This window comes from Sciurus vulgaris (assembly GCF_902686455.1).
Source record: "Sciurus vulgaris genome assembly, chromosome: 10".
In the NCBI taxonomy this organism is placed as follows: domain Eukaryota; kingdom Metazoa; phylum Chordata; class Mammalia; order Rodentia; family Sciuridae; genus Sciurus; species Sciurus vulgaris.
Window position 1 is genome coordinate 18,737,473 of NC_136470.1, and position 21,199 is coordinate 18,758,671.

The window sequence follows — 21,199 nt, forward strand, 5'->3', positions numbered from 1 at the left end:
CTGCCCCGCTCCTGGTGACACCCGTTCCCCGTGGATCCAGGGAGGGGGTGGGCCCATAGCCTGCGGGCCGGGAACCTCGGCTCACGCCGCACCGCCGGAACGCCCCTGCCGGGCCGCGGGGCCTGGGGCTGACTAATCCTGGCGAGGCGCGCACGCGCCCCCACGTGGCGGCGCGCTGCCGGAGCGCCGGGTCCGGAACGGAAGGAACTGTCTTACGGAACCTTAGTGAGAACTTCCCGGTTTCCGGGGGAGGAGGTCGGAAGAGGACCTGCGCGCCCCAGTTCCTGAGCCGACTTTGGAGGCAATGGCCGTGATGGGCCGGGGATCGCGGCTTTGGCTAGCCGCCTCGGGCGGCGGGGTCGGCTGGAGTGAGTTTCTAAGACGGTGGGGAAAGGGAGCAAAGCGTTAAGAGAGATGTCTGCCCAGTCTGGGCTCGAAGTGAGTGGTAGGAGGTCGGATAAGCTGAGCAAGGAGGAGGGTCTTTTGCTCCACCCCGTCCCCGGCTTTGGCTGCGACCTCCTCCCCGCAGCCTGGGAGCACAAATCTGGGGACGCGAGGGGTCGGGGAAGAGCAGGGACCCAGCCGAGGGCGGAGCTGCTGGTGCTTGTCCTGCCTTTAGGAAGGAGTGCGTATCTACCATAAATGTGCTATTATCTTCCTGTAGGGCTACTCGTACCTGCCTTGCCGGACCGCCCTGATGTAGGATTTGGGAGATAAATTCAGCATTTTTTGACCTAGATTATTGATGGTTTGTTTGGGTATGGGTCTCCCAGTCTCCTGGAGCTTTCTTGTCCTCCCCGAGGCCCTTCCAGACCGGCAACTTTGCTCGCTTTCCAGATCAGTGGTCTTGTTTTAACGCTGCATTCTGATTGGGTTTTGCCCTTTATTGTAAAGCACAAATTGGAATACTACAGAGGAAATTGGCGGGAAACAGGGATCTGATGTGAAAGAACAAAGTTGAAGTAGAGATGAAGTTCTAGGCTAGCTGCGGTTTTTTTCCTGTTGAAATTTAATTATTAATTAGAAAGCGGTTTAAGTTTACTTCTGGGAGCAATTTTGGCGAATGGCTTTCAAAGTTTCGTTGCCTCCTTTTCTTATTATAGGAGGACGGTGATGCAGGAATGCAGTGGGGTGGGGTATCAGCAGTAAGTTACCCATTTTTTCCCTCCAGTCTTCATGTTTAATTTCTCCATAGGATTTATAGCAACATCACCTGCAACTCAACTGTCACCTACCGAACTGACAGAAATGCGGAATGATCTCTTTAATAAAGAGAAAAAGAGGCAGTCATCACTAACTCCTCGAACTGAGAAGATTGAAGTTAAACATGTTGGCAAAACTGATCCCGGCACTGTCTTTGTGATGAATAAAAACATTTCAACTCCTTACAGTTGTGCCATGCGTAAGTAACAAACGATACAGTCTTGTCCATTTTACTTGAGCCCTGCTGAAGAACTGGTGCAGAGGAGACAACTTGCTGTACTTGCTTCCCCAACTTCTTGGAAGTTCTTCTTTACCTGGCACCTTATTGTCTGTTCACTGCCCCTTTATCCCTGGAGGGTACTATGGGTATTTCAAGGTAGGTGCTGTAGTACAGCAGGTTGTCCTATAGCTAGCTTGGATCTGGCTGTGTAGGTACTAAAAATTTTTTTTTCTGGCAAAAGAAGGCCAGACCCAAATGCATTGTCACTGGTGGGCTTGTCTCTGATGTGGTGGGCACAGTCACCATGCAGGCCTTATTGAAGGGTTTTGGGATAAAGGAACTGCTGTGACCTCAGATGACCAGCTTTGTTTGCCATCTTTCATAGCCTGACATTTTTTTTTTTTTAATCTGCTGACTGCATACCTCTTGGTGTGTTGTATTTTTGTTTGCATTTATGTGTACGTGTAGTAAGTGTGTAAATGGAAGTGTGCATGGGGTGAATGTGATGGAGTAAAAAATGTTTGTTTTGTTTATATCTTGAGAGATAATTGTTCCCCATGTGTGATTTGGTGTGAAAATAAAGGGAGAAATCCTCGTTAAGTATTCTTTTGATCACTCAAAACATTGGATAGAGTTTTGATGTAAATGATAGTTTTCTTTTTGGACTGGGGATTGGACCCAGGGGTGCTTAACCTCTGAGCCACGTGCCCATCCCTTCTTTATATTTTATTTAGAGACAGGGTCTTGCTGAGTTGCTTACGTCCTTGCTTAGTTGCTGAGGCTGACTTTGAACTCATGATCCTCCTGCCTCAGCCTCCTTAGCCACTGGGATTACATGCATGCACCACTATGCCTGATAGGTATGACTAATTGAATTATTTAAACTTTTGGAAAACTCATTATGATTCCATTTAAGTAATTAACAATTTTAGCAATCTTTTTTTTTTTTTTTTCTGCTTGCACTTGAATTAGTGCTTATATAATTATTTACCTATTTGGTTAAGTATTTATTAAACCTCTGTTATATCATAGGCATTAGGAGAATAAGACAAACCTCAGGCCCTTATGGACTTTTATGTGTGTCCTATGTAGAGAGATGAAGTTTCTGAGCCACCCTCAACATGACCTCTAAGACTTGTCATTCATACCTTCAGTCATTCAGTAAACTTTTATTGAGCACCTGCTATATTCTAGGCCTGGTGCTGGGCTCTGAATATGTTGATGAATGAGAAAAAATAGACATGATCCTGTTTTCATGGAACTTATATAGTGACTGATAATTTGGATTTTGTAGTTTGACCATTTTTGTAAGTATCCATATTCTTAAAACATCTGATTGGTTGTATTCTAGGGTCGAAGAGTAGACCTGATCTCATTGGCTTTTGTGAATTTATATTCATAATTAAAAAATGATAATTACAGTATTTTACTTAGGAGTCCATGTTATAGAAATAAGAGGTGATTTGAAGACAAAATCTAAAAACAGTCTAGAAGAGATTTATGTGATTGTATGTTTTCCCTTTTCTTCTAAGTTGAGTGTGCATTTGTCTAAACATATCCATGCTGTCTCTTGCTGAATATTTAAATGTAGCCCTTAGAATATTGTTTTATTAATAATTGACATTTCAAACTAGACTTAACTTTAATGATTTTTAAAAAATGGTTTGGATAATTTCATTAATAATTAACAATATCAAGTGTGTGGAGTATGTTTTAGTGTATTTTTTTTTTTTTTTTTTGCAGTGCTGGGGATTGAACCCAGGGCCTTGTGCATGCAAGGCAAGCACTCTACCAACTGAGCTATCTCTCCAGCCCTGGAGTATGTTTTAATTGGTTATGGATGTAATATGTAATACTTATGCAAAAAAGAATCTACAGAATTTTGCTTTTCCATTGTTTTATTTCCTAATGTAGCCCTTACATGTGTAACTTTTCACTTTGGGTTTTGTTAAATTTAGATCATTAATCAGTTTTAAATTCCTAGATTTGAGTGAGTGGTACTGCAGGAGGTCCATTCTGGCTCTTGTGGACGGACAGCCCTGGGACATGTATAAGCCTTTGACCAAGTCCTGTGAAATTAAATTTCTTACTTTCAAAGATCATGATCCAAGAGAAGTAAATAAGGTATTTCTGTCTCTATATTACTCCCTCTCCCAATTTTTCTTCTTTTTTGTTAAAATCTATCTTTTTTGAAAAATATAAAAAGTATGAATATGGCCAATATTTATGTTATATATTACAATATATTAAACTGTATTAGATAATGAGTGTTTTATTTGTTATATTAGGTATTTTCATAGTTCAAAAAGTATCTGTAGCATTTTTCTATATTTTGGATTGAGGAAACTGTATGACAGTCTTTTACATTCATAACTTAGTTCCACTTAAGTTCATTGATAACTCTCTATGTTGCTGGTTATTCTGTTCCCACTACTACTGCTTGAATTCAGCCTTTGACCATCTTTTCTAGATGATTTCAATAAATTTTAACTCTTTGCTCCCCTTTTTTTTAGTGATTAAAAATCTTTCACAATCTCATTAAGGAGTTTTATTAAGTGACTTGACTGAGGGTCATGTCACTTACCCCTAAAGAACTAGCCTACCTGATATTTGGCACATAACTCCAGGTCCTGTGTAATCTACCCTTAGCCTGCCTTTCCAGCTTCATTTCTCACTACATCTTTTCACTTTGTCCTTGTTCTGACCACATGAGAGTACTTGGTCATTAATGGTTTAAGCCGTGTTGTCCTCCTCCCTTTTGTCGATGCTCTTCCTTCATTGCTGAGCATTTCTTTTCCCCTATTAAAATTCTGTTTGTGTTTTATGGTTCCATTAAAATGTCATCGCTCTGTGAACTCTTCTAGGTTTTATTTGTCAGAATTCTTTAGAATCTGGTAACACTTAGCTAGTGTCTCTGAAACCAGTATTTTAATTTGTGTCTTATAAATAGCTGAATGAATTAGATTCTTGACTCCATGAAGATAGGGATCATTTCCTTATTGGAGCTAGTCCTTGACTGCAAATAGTAGGTGTTTAATAAATATTTTTTGAAATATTTAAATAAGAAAGTGATAGAAATGATAAGAGTAATAGCCACCATTGAGTATTATATGTCAGGCACTGTTCTAGGTGATTTACAGGTATTTACTTCTTAAATCCTCATACAAACTCTCTAGACTAAATGATGCTGTCCCCATTTTCCTGATGAATAAACTGACAAAGAGATGTTCCACAGCATGACCAAGGTTACTAGTTTAGGAGGTGGTGGAGCCAGGGATTGATTGAATTCAGCTGACCTTTAAAGTCACTGAAGTAGGATAGGTGAAGTACATTTTATGACTTGCCTTTAGGTCTGAGTTTGTACATAGTTTTGGTGTAATATGGTTGTATAGAATACAGTCCACTGCTCTGCCACACACAACCAAGTGACCCCATTCTTGTGGTCCTCAGAAGTGGAGAAGTGTAGAAGTCACATGCTTTATAAAAGTGGTAAGGGGAATAAGGTGGTTGGGTGTGGTGCAGGCTGCTTGTTCCTTCTTTACTCTCATACAGCCATCTCATGAATGCCTGTATCAGGTGTATTCGTGTGTCCCAAGGTGCTAGTAAAACAAAAGCCCAGTTTGTGGTGAGGCTGCTTCACCATAAATATGAGTAACCTGAGTGATGTGTTATATGATGTTAGTTATAGATTAAAGTTTTAAATAATTGTCAAAAGTTGAGTTTTTCTCAACTTTTGTTTATAAATGGTATCACCAGTTGTATATTAATACGTTTATTTTACTTTGGCACAGTTTGTTAAGAATTGAACTTTATTCTGTGTTAAAAATAGTGTCAGATGTTAAAACTTATTGATTGATAGCCATTACAGCATTTGATTTTTTTTTTTTTTTGTACTGGGAATTGAACTCAGGGATGCTCTGCCACTGAGTTACATCCCCAGCCTGGTTTTTTATTTTGAGGGAGGGTTTTTATAAATTGACCAGGTTGACCTCAAATTTGTGATCCTCTTACACAGTGATATCTTACACAGAGATATTGCTAACAACTTGAAATTGGTGCATTATTTTTTGCCTGTTTTTGCTAGGTAGAGGTAATGTCATGGCTTGATGGTAACTATTGCTATGTTCTGAGAGTGGATGGATATTTGAGAAATATTTCCTACAAGTCAAAAGTGACTTGAATTTTAATATTGTAGACACTTCAGTGACTCAGTATAGATTATGTTTGTATGTATTTTTCTTTTTCTAGGCTTATTGGCGTTCTTGTGCCATGATGATGGGCTGTGTAATAGAGAGGGCATTCAAAGATGAGTATTTGGTCAGTTTGGTCAGAGCTCCAGAAGTTCCTGGTAATGTACACATATAAATATATGTATATATTTGTTTTATATATAAATATAAAAACACACATATATAAAAAGATATACATATATACTTATGTTTTTTGTAATATTTGAAAATTTTGTACCTATTTTTGATTATGTACAGAGATTTCTAATTTTATCTAAGTTACTATCATATACATGTTTAACTTATTGTAGGTAACAAAATCTATCCTATTATGAAATATGAAGTAATCACAGGAGGTCAATAATTAACATAATAAAATTAGTGACAGATGTTTCTCTTGAATATGAATTTCATGAAATTACATCGTCATGATGTTTTACCATTTTCAGCTTTTATTTCTAAATTGAATGTGTAGAGGAGGAGGAAATAGGAGTATTAAGTAGACTGCTGTAAAGAGCTATGCTACCATTTCATCAGAAATGATGATGACTTTGGAGAGGGAAGGGTATAGATACTGTAATTTTGCTAAAGCTAGGATTCTCATCATTATGTATAGGGGGATTGCGTTAGGTATATATTTCTAAATATGTACACTGAAAGTATTTGAAAGAAGCTCAAGAAATGATTTAAAAAGAACAACAATAAAACAAAAAATGAAGATATGTGGGAGATAGCAATTCAACATTTAATTATTCTGAATATAAATATCTTGTTCTTTTAGACTTTTTCTATCTAGTATGTTTTTGAGATTCCCTGTAGTGATAGTATTTGTGAAGAAAATTTGAATGTTTAAAAAATGTTGGTGCTCTGGTGTTAACAAAAGATTAGTTTATTTTGGGGGTTGGGAAACTTTGATAGAACTCTGACAAGCAACTGGAATAATGGCACCAAGTTTTATAATTTGTAGAGTTGAGAGAGATGCCTAATTTTCATTTTATGTTCTGTATATTCAGTTGCAAATTATTAACATTCTGCCATAACAGATTGGACTTTGCTTTTTATTTTGGTTGGATTTACAGTAATTGCTGGAGCCTTCTGTTATGATGTAGTTTTGGATAAAAGACTAGATGAGTGGATGCCAACAAAAGTAAGTGTACTTTTTGGAGTCTTAATTTTAGAGTTCAGGCCTTTCTCTGTTATAATGATACCTATTATTATTGTTGATTGGTACTCATATTGAAGACACTTCAGAGAATTGACCATTCAATCAGTCATTGCTTTATCAGTGCGTTTCAGACGTAGATGTGTAAATGAGGGTATTCCCAACAGCATAGACAGGTCCCTTGAAGTACCTACTAAGACTTAGTTACTTATTTTTAACTCCTGCCCAAATTAGTATTGAGGAGAAGAGAGAAACAGGAAGGAAGAATGAGAGAAAGGGAGAGGGAAGAGAGAGAGGGAGAAAGGTAAGGGGGTAGGTAGAGATTGGAAAGTCTCTCAGTGATCTCTGGGCTCTTGTCAGGATAGCATCTTCCTTTTCACATATGTCCAAATATAAGAATAGATTCTCACTTTAACATAAAAACTAATGAAACTTGCTGCCTCTCTTTTTACATGGTGTTCTGTGAATGACACAGAGATAGACTGAAGAAATGGTTATATTAAACCATGAATGTGGATTTTCTTATGGTATGAGTTATCCCTTTAAGAATGAATCATTTCATGTGAAAACATCTGATAGAAAGTTTCTTATGGAAATAATTTTTATTATAAAAATTATTCATGTAATCATGCTTGATGTTTTCTGTATTAGTAATGACTTATAGTATGAAAGCTCAATTATAAATTTTTGTTAAAAATCTCAAAAATTATTACTGTATATTAATAATTTTAATTGTATAAAATTGCCACTTTCATTAAATGGAAACAATTTTGAACACATGCAGGGCCAGCAATGATACTGCCTTTCTAGTGGAACTTTTCGAGTTATGAAAACAATAATATTTTCCTTATGCATTTAATAAGCTTAATTTATTTATAGTATAAACACATTTTTTGTCGTACTATTTGTTAGTATTTCTACTTATTGTATTTATGGCTTTAATAAACATTTATAAGTATGTAATTTGGGTGAATTGTTTTTTAAAATTTCTTGGTAGGTTCATCTTTAATAAATATCATTAATGCAGATTAATATCTTAATTATAGGTAAATTACAAGTTTTATAGTTTGTGAGTTTGGGAGGATGTGTGTGGTCTAAATATTCAATTGCTGTAAGTTAATAATGTTTTCTCCTAACAAATTTGGTTTTGCTTTTTCTTTAGTTGGATTCTCAGTACCAAGCATACAGGCTCATCTGGGTTATAGAGAAATGCTTTTAGGTAAATTGTTGCTAAAGGTTAATTCTTTTATTTTTAAGGAGAACTTGCGTTCCATCACAAAAGATGCTCATACTTTAATTTATAAAGATCTTCCATTTGAAACTCTGGAAGTTGATGCAAAAGTGGCATTAGAAATGTTTCAACACAACAAGTAAGTGTTAGCGTTGGTTTCGTTTAAAGCAAGGTTAACCTCCAAAATTATATGTAATGATGAAAACTCAGCTTTTAAGAATTTCTATTTGATGTATGTGACACAATTTTACGTACCATTTTAAGATCTCTTTTTCCACACTACCCTATTGTCTTTTGTTCATCTCATTGCTCATTTCACTGAGAAAAATGTCCCCCTTCCCCTTTAATAGTTTTCTCACTTTGTTTTACTTTTCTGTTTTTTTTTTTTAGGCCATCTCTTCTCTTTATTTCAACATAGTAATGTATCCCTTTTTTCTTTCCAGTTTAAAGTGATAACAGATGTTAAGAAACTATATTATTTTGTACAATTGGTCTTTCCCTGACATTCCTCCACCCTGAGTGAAAAGGATAAGATTAAAAATTCAAGCAGTTCGGAAGGTACTAACAGCTGAAGTCAAATGTTTTCAGTCAGGTCTTAGTCATCTGCATGTGAACTATCCATTTGGTGGATTTTCTTTGTCAACATTCTAAATCCAACCTGGCTTCTCAGTTTTCTTTCCTACTTAGAAGCCTTCTCATTTACCTTCTCCTAATTGTAAGAACATAAAACTAAATTTTAATATTTAGAACTAGTTAGAAAGGGAAATATGTGCCACAAAATAAATAACAGGGTGTATAATCTTGAGGCCAAAATATATACCTGCAGATTGTTAAAATTTATGGATAAGAATTTCTTTAGTTCTATAGAAACTGGATCACAAATTCTCATAGGGATATTTATCATAAATACATCTCTCCCTCACCCTTCATATTGGGGATTGAACCCAGGACCTCACACATGCTATGTGCATGCTCTACCACTGAGCCACATCCTCAGTCCCCAAAATGTATTCCTGAGTTGGTTCACAAATCTCCTCAGCTCACTCTTTTAACTTGGCCTTTCTCAAAGCAATATACCTCATAGTCTTACATGAGACAGTAATTGATATGCTAAAAAGCATTCACTGTGTTCAGCTGAGTTTGGAGAAGAGTTGCAAACAAAATAAAACGTGTTCATTGCACTCTAGGGTCTCCTGATGCATTTTTATTATATGTTGGAACCAGTACTTATAAAAGTAGTGGTAATGTACTGTTTGGAGTAGATAGTACTATACATTATATAATTGATTCTGAAAGAAAACCTTGGATTATTAGAACTCATTGAGTCACATTCCAACAAAAGAATAGGTCTGTATTGTTCATTAGAAATATAATATGAGCTATGTATGTAATTGTGAGTTTTCTGGTAGCTACATTTTAAAATAAGGTAAAAGGAAAGGTATAATTTTGATAATAAATTTTATTTAACCAGCATATCTAAAATGTTATTTTAACTTATCACTGTTAAACACTAGTAATAATGTAGTAATAATGTTTTATATCTTTCCATATTAAGTCTGTAGGGTCTTAAATTTTACATTTAAGACATATTTTAATTAGGATTAATCATATTTAAGTGCTCCATAGCTGTGCTACTGGACAGTATACTTTTCACTTCTATTTTGTGTATTGTTGAGATTTCCCTGACCCCTTACCTGAGTTCTTAGACATTGGTAACTTAGCTTAGTGTGTGGCAGAAGAAAGGGAATAGGTTTTGGATAAGTTCGAGAGGACAGAAGAATGTTGTACTGTGGAAGGTGAATTAGGAATTGGTCCTTTCTGCTTCAGAATGAAATGTGGGAACCTTTAGTAGCTTTGGCTCGCAGGGGACAAGAGCATCTCTTGGAGGTGGGTCAGGAGGGACTATTATTTAAGGGAATTAGTGCCCTCTAATGCTTGAGGGTCTTTGGCTGAAGGGGGATGGTAGTCAGTGAATATTTTTGCATAAACCAGTGCTTCCAAGCTGTGCCACTTCATTATGCCTGTACATAGGTACTCACACACTTAATGTTGGTTTAGCATTCTGGGATAAAAAGATAAAGCTCTTAATAGTAAGTAGTAATGTTATGATTTGAACCTGGACTGTGTAGTTCTGTATGTGCTTTCTCTATGCCAAAAGAATTGGGTAGATTTGAGAGACACCTAGGCAATAGAATTGACAGGACTTGGTAGTGAATTTGGTTGTAGGGGTATGGTGTGAGAAGGAGAAATCAAGGAAATATCACAGGGTTTTCACTTGGACACAGGTGGTTTGTAGTGTTAATACTAAGATAAATTCTTGAAGAACAAATTTGGGTGAGAAAATAGGGATATGATTTGTTGACTTTGGAAATTTGAGGACTTAGCGTGTGTGTGGTGCATCCTGGTGGGTGTCTAGAAGGGTCTTAGATATATAGCTTGGGTCACAGAAGAGACAGGTGAGTTAAAGCAGTAACTGCGGAAGATGTAATTGCATAAGTTGTAGCTAAAACTTGTAAATCAGGGAGGTAGCCTAGGGAGGATACTTAGATGGAAAAGAAGGTCTAGGATAGAATCCTTAAAAGGTGGAGAGAGACTGGCAGAAAGGTGAAATAGCGAGCAGTATGGAGGGCCATTGACGTACAAGGAAAGAGCACTGTGAGAAGTGGACGTGAGCGGTGGTGCTAAGAAGATGAGGACTGAAAGTGTCCATTAGTTTTGTACCAAGTAGGTACCTGTGACTTCGGTGAGAAGAGTTTGGTGGCGTTCTGGGCCCAGTGCCAGATTAAAGGGGTGGGTATGGAGCGAGAGGGTCTAAGTGAAAACCGTGCTGGAAGGGGAGGAGAAAGGGAGGTATCTTTAAACACTTTTTTTTATACTTAGAATTAATGTATTTTTTCTGTGCTGATTTTCAGGTACAAATTAGATTTTATAGAAGAGAAGGCTTCTCAGAACCCTGAAAGAATAGTGAAGCTACATAGGTAAGTAAAAGTCTGAATTGACTGCTGTGCTAATTTAGGGTAAGGCTTAGCTTTGTTGTTACTTAAATAAAATATGTGACAGAAATAGGTGAATTTGTATCAGGTTTTGTTCTTATTATCTTATTTTCTGTTGCTTTAATTGTGGTGGTAAGTGGAAACTTTAAATTACTTTTAGAAACTATTCTGCTGTCCCTTATTTTATTGTTTAAATCCTTGTTTCCAGAGCTGAAAAATGTCTAAAAATGTAATTTTTAAATAAAGAGTTAATTTTGAGGGCTGAGGTTGTAGATCAGTGGTAGAGTGCTTGTTTAGCATGTGTGAGGCACTGTGTTTGATCCTCAGCACCACATAAAAATAAAATAAAGGTATTGTGTCTTTCTACAACGAAAAATATTTTAAAAGTTAATTTTGAAATTGGGCAAGATATTGTTATGGATTGAATGTGATAGTTAATTTTGTAAAGAAATATGAGTACTTGTTTGTTATTATTCATGTTACATGTAAGTAAGTTAAATTGGAATGTGCTATCCCATATGTGGATGAGAAAGGTCCATATGTTGACTTTCTTTCTCTCTTTATTTGGTACTGGGTATTGAAACCTGGGGGCGCTTAACCACTGAACCATATCCCCAGCCCTTTTTATATTTTATTTAGAGATAGGGTCTTGCTAAATTGCTTAGGGCCTCCCTAAGTTGCTGAGACTGGCTTTGAACTCTCGATCCTCCTACCTCAGCCTCCCAAGCCACTGGGATTATAGGCATGCACCACCACACCTGGCTTCTATGTTGACTTTTCTTGCATGAGGAACAATTCCCAGGACAATGCATTATGCAAAAATGACTTCATGGCCTGGGTCTGTTTTCTCAGCCACATGTTTTCTTGACTTCAATGGAATATTTTTTCTTTAGAAACTGCTTTGTGGAAACAGTCTGTCCTCCATACTGAATTATAAACACTGTTGTAATAGGTTATTGTAAGGTTGTAGGTTATCAGATTTGGACTGATGGTTCAGTTGTTAGCACTTGTTAGCATGATGTATTCCATGACTCTTAAAGATCTTTAAATTTGTATGAATGCTAATGAAGAGAAAGGTTTACTTGATTTAATTCTCAAAGTTTAGTCTCTACTTGAGATTATATGTCAAGGTTGTTACAGATGAAAATGAGCCATATAACCTCTTCTTGAACTGGCGTGTCATAGCAAGTACAATGGGTAGATTTCTTTTTCAAACTATTATAAATGATTTGATGTTGAGGTTTGCTTTTTTTACTTTTCAAATCAAATCAGAATTGGTGACTTCATTGATGTGAGCGAGGGCCCTCTTATTCCAAGAACAAGTATTTGTTTCCAGTATGAAGTGTCAGCGGTTCACAATCTTCAACCCACTCAGCCAAGTCTTGTAAGAAGATTCCAAGGTCTGTCTTTACCAGTTCATTTAAGAGTAAGTAAAACTTAAGTTTTTAGGTATTTCATTTTGGGAATAGGTTGATTCTAGACTTGATTTTTATGCCACTTTGAAGGACATGAATTTTAATTTTCCTGAAGTGGTGTACCATTAATATTTTGTAACCTCAAGTTTATGATTAAAAACAAATTTGCCCAGGTTGTAAAAACTAATTCACAAAAGGAATAATTTTTAAAAAAATTAAAACAAATTGAGGTAGTATTTTTAATTTTTCAAATTAGCAGTATGTGAGGGTAAATTGAGGGGATGTTGGAATGCATATTGGGATACCTTTCACTTTAAACTGAGCATGCTCTTTCTCTAAATTTTAATGATCTATTCATGATCCAAGTTTATTCATTTCCCTACCCCTTGCTGATCCTTCTTTTTTATTTTATTTTTGAGATAATTGAAGCTATTATAAAGAATGCAGAAAGGTCTTATATACCTTTACCCAGTTTCTTCAGTGGAAACCTCTTTCAGAACTAAAATACAATATCACAAACAAGGGTATAGATATTGATATAGTAAAAATTGGCTGGGCATATCCATGTGGGTCTATATTTGGTTTCTCAGTTCTGTTTCATTAATCACACATGACCTTCTCAGGTGATACCTCATAGTCTTGATTACTGTTCCTATAAATAGATCTGAAAACAGAATAATTTCTCCCATGTTGTTATTCTTTATTTAAATTGTTTTAACTCTTCTAGTTCTTTTTTCTTTGGTTTAATTTTAGCATACTTTTTTCTATGTTGACAAAATCTTGTGATCTAATAGGAATTTCACTTTAACTCTACAGCAGTTTGGGGAGAACTTTAATCTTTAATACATTGTCTTCCAATCTATTATCTATTATATCTTTTCATTTATATAAATCTTTTTTCATCTTTTTCATTAACTCTCCCTGCCTCTACTGTGAATTGAACCCAGGGGCACTTTACTACTGAGCTACAACCCAGTCCTTTCAAATTTTTGAAACAGGATCTCCCTAAGTTTCTGAGAGTCTTGCTGAGTTGCTGAGACTGGCCTTCAATTTGCAGCCCTCCTGCCTTAACTTCCCGCCTCTACCTCCAAAGTCACTGGGATTACAGGTGTCATCAGAATTTTATAATTCTTAGCACACATACATTCCATTTCAGGAAATGGTGCCCTCATCTGCTTACATGTTTGAAGAAATCTTTGATATTCTCTTTCCCTCATAGCTATGAGTCCATCTCATCTACTTTCAACTCTGAACTTCAAAACATGGATTCTGAATCTATCCACTGTGTAGCATTGTATCTTCTACTACCTCCCTAACCCAAGTCCTCTTTCTCTTCATTGATTTTTCTTGTTTTCACTTTTTCCTTCCACAGTATATCCTCTGCTTGGTAGTCAGAATGATCTTTTTAATATCCAAATTGATTATGTAATTCCTGACCCCAACTTTCCAGTGGGTTCTCTTGGATGAATCCCAATCCTTTATCCTGTTTCTCAAAGCCCTGCATTATCTGGTCCCTGCCTTCCTTGTGGACATCATCTTACACCATTCTCTCTCTCTTGCCAACTGTATCCCAAGGTCTTGGACTAGGTGTTCATTCTCACTGAATAAGGTATCATTTTCCCTTCAAACATAACTTAGTGCTCTTTCTCCAAAAAGGTTTGCATGTAGATATTTAGTAATTTTACTTTTATTATAGATTTTCTGAGCTCATGCTGTATGAAATAGTCACTGGCCCCCTAGATAGCCTGAGTATCACCTTCAGTTTACCTAATAAAATTAATGCGTTATTAGGCACTTTGCAGTTTTCAGTAATGCATTCTGATAATCCTCTGCTACATAAGATTGTTAAGGTTTGAGAAAATTGGTTCTATAATTTTACTGTTGTCCTCATTGGTTCCTGCTTCTTATTTAGTGTAATTTGCTAAATACTCTTGGTCTGCCCTTTCAGTGTGAAGATGTCACAACTGGTTCCTAGTTGTGATTGCTGAGGATTTAAAGAAAAGCACATTAGCACATAGAAATTGGTGGTTTAGGGAAAAAACTGCAATCTTTGGGAAGGTAGGACACATTTTTACTTCCCATTAGAAAGAATGCTTGCTATGATGGAAACGGTGAAGAACAAGAGAAGAATGGCATATTCAGTGCTTAAGTCTTTTTTTTCTCAAATGCCAAAGAAAGCAGGTATTTTTTATAGTTCCTTTTTCCCCCATGGATTCACTTATATAGCCACTTTGTCACATTAGTACCACCTAGCTTTTTATTTGTTTTGTTTAAAAAGCCATATAAAGTCTCAGTCCCTTTTATTTCAACTTTACTGCCTTATTTAATTCACAGCAAATAATTTCTTTTCAGGCACATTTTACAATATGGGATAAGCTATTGGAAAGATCTCGGCAAATGGTAAGTGTTTTCCTTATGAAGAAATTTTTGTTAAAATGAAGCATTAAAAGCCAAAGAGGGAAAAAGAAACAAAGGGGGAAAAAGTAATAAGTGGTCTCCTTAGCTAAAACAGTATTGGGATTGTGGTATTTTGACAAGAATAAAGCTATAATTTGGTAATTCTCTTGATTTTGTTAATAATTTTGGAAATGATACTATAGAACTTGAAGAGAAATGAAAATATCAATGTATAATAGTAGTAGTTCTTAATAACTGTTTTGGTGTTAATTAGATGGCATGATAATTTTTTTAAACTTAATGAACATTTAAAAGATTTTTTGCCAGCTATATCTTAAAGCTGCCTTGATTGTTGACATTGAATGTGTAAATGTCCTGAAAAACCAGATTTGAATATTTGTTTGCCTATAGTTTATCTGGTCATTAGCATACAGGTTTCACAAATAAGAGTGCTTACATTTCTTGACCACACTATCCCTGTTCCCCCTTTCATAGGCCACACTCTTTCCTTTTACTTGTGTGATCTGATAGTGGTCCTGTGTAACCTGACCTCACGAGCCCTTCCTGCTTACCTTGATTTCCCCTTACTCTGCAGGCACTCCAGTCAAGCTTACAAGCATACTAAGCAGCACACATCGAACTTATTTTTAAGTTTACTTATTTCTTGATGAAGTCTCTGGATTCCATTTCCCAGTTGCCTGCTCATTTTTCTATCCTTACCTAAGTCTTACCTTCTCCATGAAGCATTCTTAGAGTAAATCTCTTAATAAATAATTATCCCTTAGTTTGATTTCTTGCTTGCTTGTTTACTTTCTCATATTGTTTTCTTTGTGTGTACATTTATATGCAGCCTATCAACACATTAAGAGTTTACTATATTTGTATAAGTCCCAACTGTGAACATTAGCGCATGGATGGGGGGTTATCCAAGAATTTTTTTTTCTAAGTGGTGCTGAGGATCAAATGCAGGGCCCAGTGCTCTGTCACTGAGGTATATCCCCAGTCCAACCTAAGAAATGTTCATTGATTAGCCCAGTATTTATTAGTGAATTTACAATTAGAATGTATTATCTAGTGACCTTACCATAATGTTCTTGTATAAAAGTTGAGTAATTTTCTTTTCCTCATGAGAAGAAAGTATATTTAAATTGATGTTAATTTTGTATTTTTGTTTGGTCACATGATTTTAGATTAGGGAACTAGAGGAAAAATGAATATCTGAGAAATAGCTTGGGAAAGTCAAGAAGCAATAACAACTGAACATTTTAAAGGAAGGGAAAAAGCAGAAAAATAGTAGAGGCAGTAATTTACCTATAATATCTGGTAAAGTTAGTCAATAGATGTTTTTTAAACACTTACTTTGATTTAATTGCTCTCTTCTATCTGTTTTGCTTGTCTGGAAGGAGTAAATTAAATTCATTGGTTCATGTGACGCAGACTTACTGATTTTTTACTGTGGCCAGATTCAGAAATGAGCAAAACACACCTGCTGCCTTAAAGAAAGTTACTTTAGTGAGATAACTACACTTATAAGCAGTATACATTTGGGGTTTTGACACAGAGAAGGACCCAAACTGAGCTTTGGTTGAGGAAGGTTCCCAGGAATTAGTGTCTCTTAAGCTGTTGTAAAGAATGAATGAAAGTGGGTCAGGCAGAGAATTTGCTATGAGATGGGTTGAGGGTTATCTCAGAGGAAGCTACTTGCATAGAGGCATGAAGGAATGGAGAACACCAGGAAGATGAATTTGAATGTACAGGTAAGTGGTGGGTGAATAAGTCCAAAGAAGTTTGTTGGAAATAGAACATGATGATTTATTTTCCTGGTATGGAACTTGCATTCCTGTTTCCCACCTAACCTACTGCCAAAGATGATAGATGGTTAACTGGAGTGTTTTGAATAGGGAAGGTACCTGTTGATGAGCTATTCCAGTTTTCTTTGCTCTTCCTCCTCCTCTTCCTCGGGTTGCTTTATCCCCCAAGTTACGTTCTTTTTTTTTTTTAATTTTGAGACAGGGTTTCATGAAGTTGCTGAGGCTGGCCTCAGCATCCTGATGATATGTGTAATTTTAGGTGGGATTATAGGTATATGCCACCCCATGCCAATTTAGCTATTCCAGTTTAAAAGCTCATTCTAGGGCAGTATGGAAGTCAGCTATAATTTAAGCTGAGAATTCTCTTGGGAATAGAAAAAGATGAGGTTCTAAAGTTCAATCACAGTAGTGAGAATAACCATGAAAATTTCTTAGGTCAGATTAATAGGAGTGTGGATGAATCTGCAGGTGAGAGAGGAGCAGATTCTCAAATGCTGGCTTAGGGAGCTGAGTAGAGCCTGTCACTGAGATAGATAATACAGGAATTGGGGTGTTGAGGAATTCAGACTTAGCCCTGTTTGTTCATGAGTCTCTGAGTGACAGAATAGAAATATGGACATAGAGGCACTTATTTGCACTAAATCTGCAGTTTTTATTCTTAAGACAATTATACCTCACAATAAAATATGGGTTTAGAATACCTCAAGTAGCACTTTTGGTATATTTTGCTTTTACTAATGTTTTTGTTTTATAGATGAAAAAAAAAAAAAGATTTGGGAAGCCTAGATACAGTATGTCTTAGAGCTTGGTTTTGAATGGAATTGTACTTATAATTTATATTGGTAACTTGATCTTTAAATTTTTTTTCTTATTTAACTTTCGTGTGTGTCTGTGTTTGTGTGTGTGTGTGCGTGATATTGGGGTTTGAACCCAGGGCTTCAGGCATTCGAGGCAAGCACTCTACCACTGAGCTACACATCCTCAATCTCCTGTTTAACTTTTTAAAATAATTACTGTTGAAGGAAAAACATAAAGTACTATTTTGAAGGAGATGAAAGGATTTAAATTGGGTGAAGGGTAAAATTGAAAGTGTTTATTAGAGAAGTAAAACTATTCATGTTTTTACAGGTAACTGAAGATCAAACTAAACCGACAGAGGAAAGTATGTCTACCTAATAACGTCTAAAATTAAATATGTATAATAAAATAAAGGTTTGTAATATAATGTTTTTATGTGCTTGGAGAGAGAACTTTTTCTCCCTAAGACTGATATCCATCTTTACCTTTTCCTTTCTGTAAAGGGTAAAACAATTTATGTAGTTCGCAATAAAAATGTAACACAGAAACAACCCCCTCCTTTCCTACTCCTTGGATGCTATACTTTAGCATATTTTTTTCTACATTTACAAGCATACATCTACACATAACAGGTGTAATTCTTAAAAAACCAAATAGGATCATACTATACTTGTTTGCAGTTTCATTGTTTTAAACAGTGGTGTGGTGAACATCCTTGTGCAAAATGGAAGGTGTTTTTAAATAGAGAATAATATTAACTGAGTATTTACTATGTGCTGGGCATTGTGCTGAGTCCTTCACATGGAGCATTTTATTCAATCCTCATGACAACTGATGGAGAATGTTTTCATTTTATAAATGAGGAAACTGACAGATCATAGAACTTGAAAACCTGGAAAACCTGGAATTTGAATCTAGACAGTTTCACTCACGTGCTCTTAGGTACTAGTGTGCACTGCCTAACATAAGCAATTTTATAGGAATAGATTTCTGGTAGTGGAAGTACTGACAGATCCTACCAGATGCTGACCTCCCAAGGATTTAGCCAGATGATATTCCCGGCAGCAGTGTCTAAGAGTACTTGTTTCCCCGTACTTTGAACAATCCTTGATTATCAGTCTTTTAAAGTTTTTGCCAATAAATTTCTTCCTATTCTAGTCTGACAGGTTTTCTGGTATTCTCACAGGCTTCCTCTGAAGATTACCTTTTTCTCTGGGTGGGAACTCTTTCTTTTGGAGTCTGTATCTTCCATTTCTTGACTTAACTCTCATTTTGTTAGACTTCATTTCTAAGATCCTTCCAAGGAAAAAAAACCTAAGAAATGATTGATTTTTCTGCTTGTTACTTGGTAGGTCCTTTCAATTTTTTGACATCTCTCTTCAGGTCTAGGAATCTTATTATTATTTTGTCTTTTTTTAACTGTACATCTTCTTTTGTTTTGTTCTTTGTTTTTCTGACACCTTTTAGTTGGATTTGGATCTTCTGTATTGGTTCTTGGTGTTTTTTTCTTTTTTGTGCCATTTTTCCTGATTTATATTCTCATCTTTATATAATTAAAGTTAGTTAAAGCATATTTTAATTTCTGAAAGTTTTCTACTTACTGTTCATGACAATTCTTTTTAACAAATGTGTACCTTTATGAACCTCTATGAAGATACAATAGTGTTATTATTAATTTATCATTCATCATTTATTCATTTTCTTGTCCTTGGGTACTTTTTTTTTAACCTGGGTCTTTCACGTTCATGTTTCAGGCTTTGTCAGATACGTGGTTTATAGTTTAAAATGTCATTGGCTCTCAGTTTATAGTTTAAAATGTGAATGTGGAAAGATTGATTTGGTCTTATAGGCATCACTAGCACGGGTAATGAAGCTAACTTATAATGGGGATTTTATAACTGCTGGAATGAAGAGGTCTTCATTCTTGGTTACTGAATTTCTCTACTGACTTTCCTAGTTTTCCCTAGACATATCTTTTGCTCATTTTTTATAAAATATATCCCCAGTAATTTGCCTGGGGGCAATGCCTGGATTCAAGACCTTCTGTATTTGCAGATGGGGGACACGGTGTGGAGACCAGTTGTTCTGTGTGTAGACGTTTATTAATCTCTTTAGTTCCAACCCCTCTACTGCCCTCTGCCATCTCTGCTGCTCTTGGCCCTGCTGGGCAGGCTGCTGCCTTCTATGTGGAAGTTCCTCCACCTGCATTTCTAGGCATTTACTGTTGCACTCATCACTTCATTTTCCGTCTTTTAGAAATTGTTGAAACTTCTTGTTTGCCACTGTTTTTTTCTTTCATTCCCTTGTTCATGAGTTTATACTTCAACATTTTTTAAAATTGTGAAATATATCAAACATACAGAAAAGTACAGGAAATAATTTAACAAATCCTTATTTGGACCTTTTTCCTGCTGTTGGGACATTTAATACTGTTAGAATACCCACTGGTTTTTGACTTATGGTTCTTATTTTACCAAATAAAAGGCTGTAATTTAGTTTTATACCCCTCTTGAACCAGGGCTCAGTTCACCAATAGATACACTGGTGTAAAAGCTGGAATCAAGCAGTGAAGACAGAATGGTACACGGGACCCATTTAGTTGAGGAGAGCAGCATGGGGCCTTCAAGGCAGTATTGGTCCAGGTCTCACGTACAGGGTGTGGGGGCCTGCTCAGCAGGTTTTCTCTGCATCTGCTCTGGAGCATGATAATGGACATTTTTCAAGTCTGAGACTTATAAACCATTTGGTTTTTGCTTAAACTATAAATGATATGTGTAAAGTATAAATTTTATTCATAGCCTAGAATATTGATACATAGCTACAGTCCATATTTAACTACTGTTACCCTTTTCTTATTTACTTCAGACCCTTTCCAGGAAGAATCAATATCCTGTTTGTACTGATCATGGTTTTACATTTTTATTGCAGTATATAAAGTATTCACTGGATTTAAAAACTTGTTTTCATGAAATGTGTCCTTTTATAATTTTTGATTGCTCAGCATTATATTTTCATGTATGTCATGTTGCAACAACTTGTAAATAGCTTATACAGTAAAAAGCTTAGTGCTAGCTTAGTAATAGCTAGCTTGTAAATAGCTTAATACTAGTTTAGTACAATTATTTCATCTGCCATGTAATATTCTACTGTATGGTTAATCCCATCACTAACCTGTTTTCTTATTAATGACCTTAGAGGATGTTATTGGTTTTTTAGTATTAAGCAGTACTGCAGAAAATAATCATGTGCATGTTTCTTCATGTTCACATTTGTCAGTGTCTTTAGGGTACGTACAGAAATGTACCATGCATCTTCTACTTTACTGAACATTGTTGATTGGCCTCCACAGTAGTTGTTCCAGTTTACTCCCTATAAGTACAATGAAAGTTTTTGTTTCTCTGCTCCCTCACAGACATCTTTGTAGACATTGAAATATTGTATTGGTTGGATGTGCATCATCCTATTTATATGCATGATCATTTAATTTAGTTTGCTTCTGAGTGTACAGCACCAATGAGCATCTCATTTATTGACTGTATAATAAGACTTCCTTTTCTCAAGTTCCAATTTATAACTTTTTCTAATTTTTTATAAATTAGAATTTGAATTCTCTCATATTAATATGTGTTCTTTATATATTCAGAAAGTTAAACTTCCTGTCACTTCAAATATCTATTCTGCTCTGGCTTTCCTTTTAACTTAGTTTATGTTGTCTTTAATTTTAAGGTGATCAAAATTAT

At 35.8% G+C, this 21,199-nt stretch overlaps 2 protein-coding genes across 4 annotated transcripts in view; one reads left to right on the forward strand and one right to left on the reverse strand.

Annotated features, from left to right (window-relative positions):
- LOC306637573 (uncharacterized protein) overlaps positions 1-21,199 on the reverse strand; it is a gene marked incomplete at its 3' end in the record, with an annotated part of 78,034 nt that overhangs the window by 32,733 nt on the left and 24,102 nt on the right. The window lies entirely within an intron of this gene.
- MRPL39 (mitochondrial ribosomal protein L39) lies at positions 212-18,010 on the forward strand. Of its 3 annotated transcripts, none has more exons than XM_079156007.1 (10): positions 212-368; positions 1,196-1,402; positions 3,408-3,547; positions 5,672-5,771; positions 6,732-6,799; positions 8,072-8,184; positions 10,958-11,023; positions 12,311-12,464; positions 14,806-14,853; positions 17,790-18,010. In XM_079156007.1, the coding sequence occupies exons 1-10, from the start codon at positions 305-307 to the stop codon at positions 17,835-17,837; spliced, it is 1,008 nt and encodes a 335-aa protein (XP_079012133.1). In that variant the 5' UTR covers positions 212-304; the 3' UTR covers positions 17,838-18,010. The 3 variants fall into 3 exon arrangements, with proteins under 3 accessions (XP_079012133.1, XP_079012134.1, XP_079012135.1); XM_079156008.1 differs by having other exon boundaries at positions 325-438; XM_079156009.1 differs by lacking the exon at positions 212-368 and having other exon boundaries at positions 1,275-1,402; positions 3,382-3,547.

Coding starts and splice junctions, on each gene's coding strand:
- MRPL39 (XM_079156007.1), top strand. CDS start 305: ATGGCCGTGATGGGCCGGGGATCGCGGCTTTGGCTAGCCGCCTCGGGC. Junction 3,548..5,671: donor ATCCAAGAGAAGTAAATAAG/GTATTTCTGTCT, acceptor TTCTTTTTCTAG/GCTTATTGGCGTTCTTGTGC. Junction 8,185..10,957: donor GAAATGTTTCAACACAACAA/GTAAGTGTTAGC, acceptor GCTGATTTTCAG/GTACAAATTAGATTTTATAG.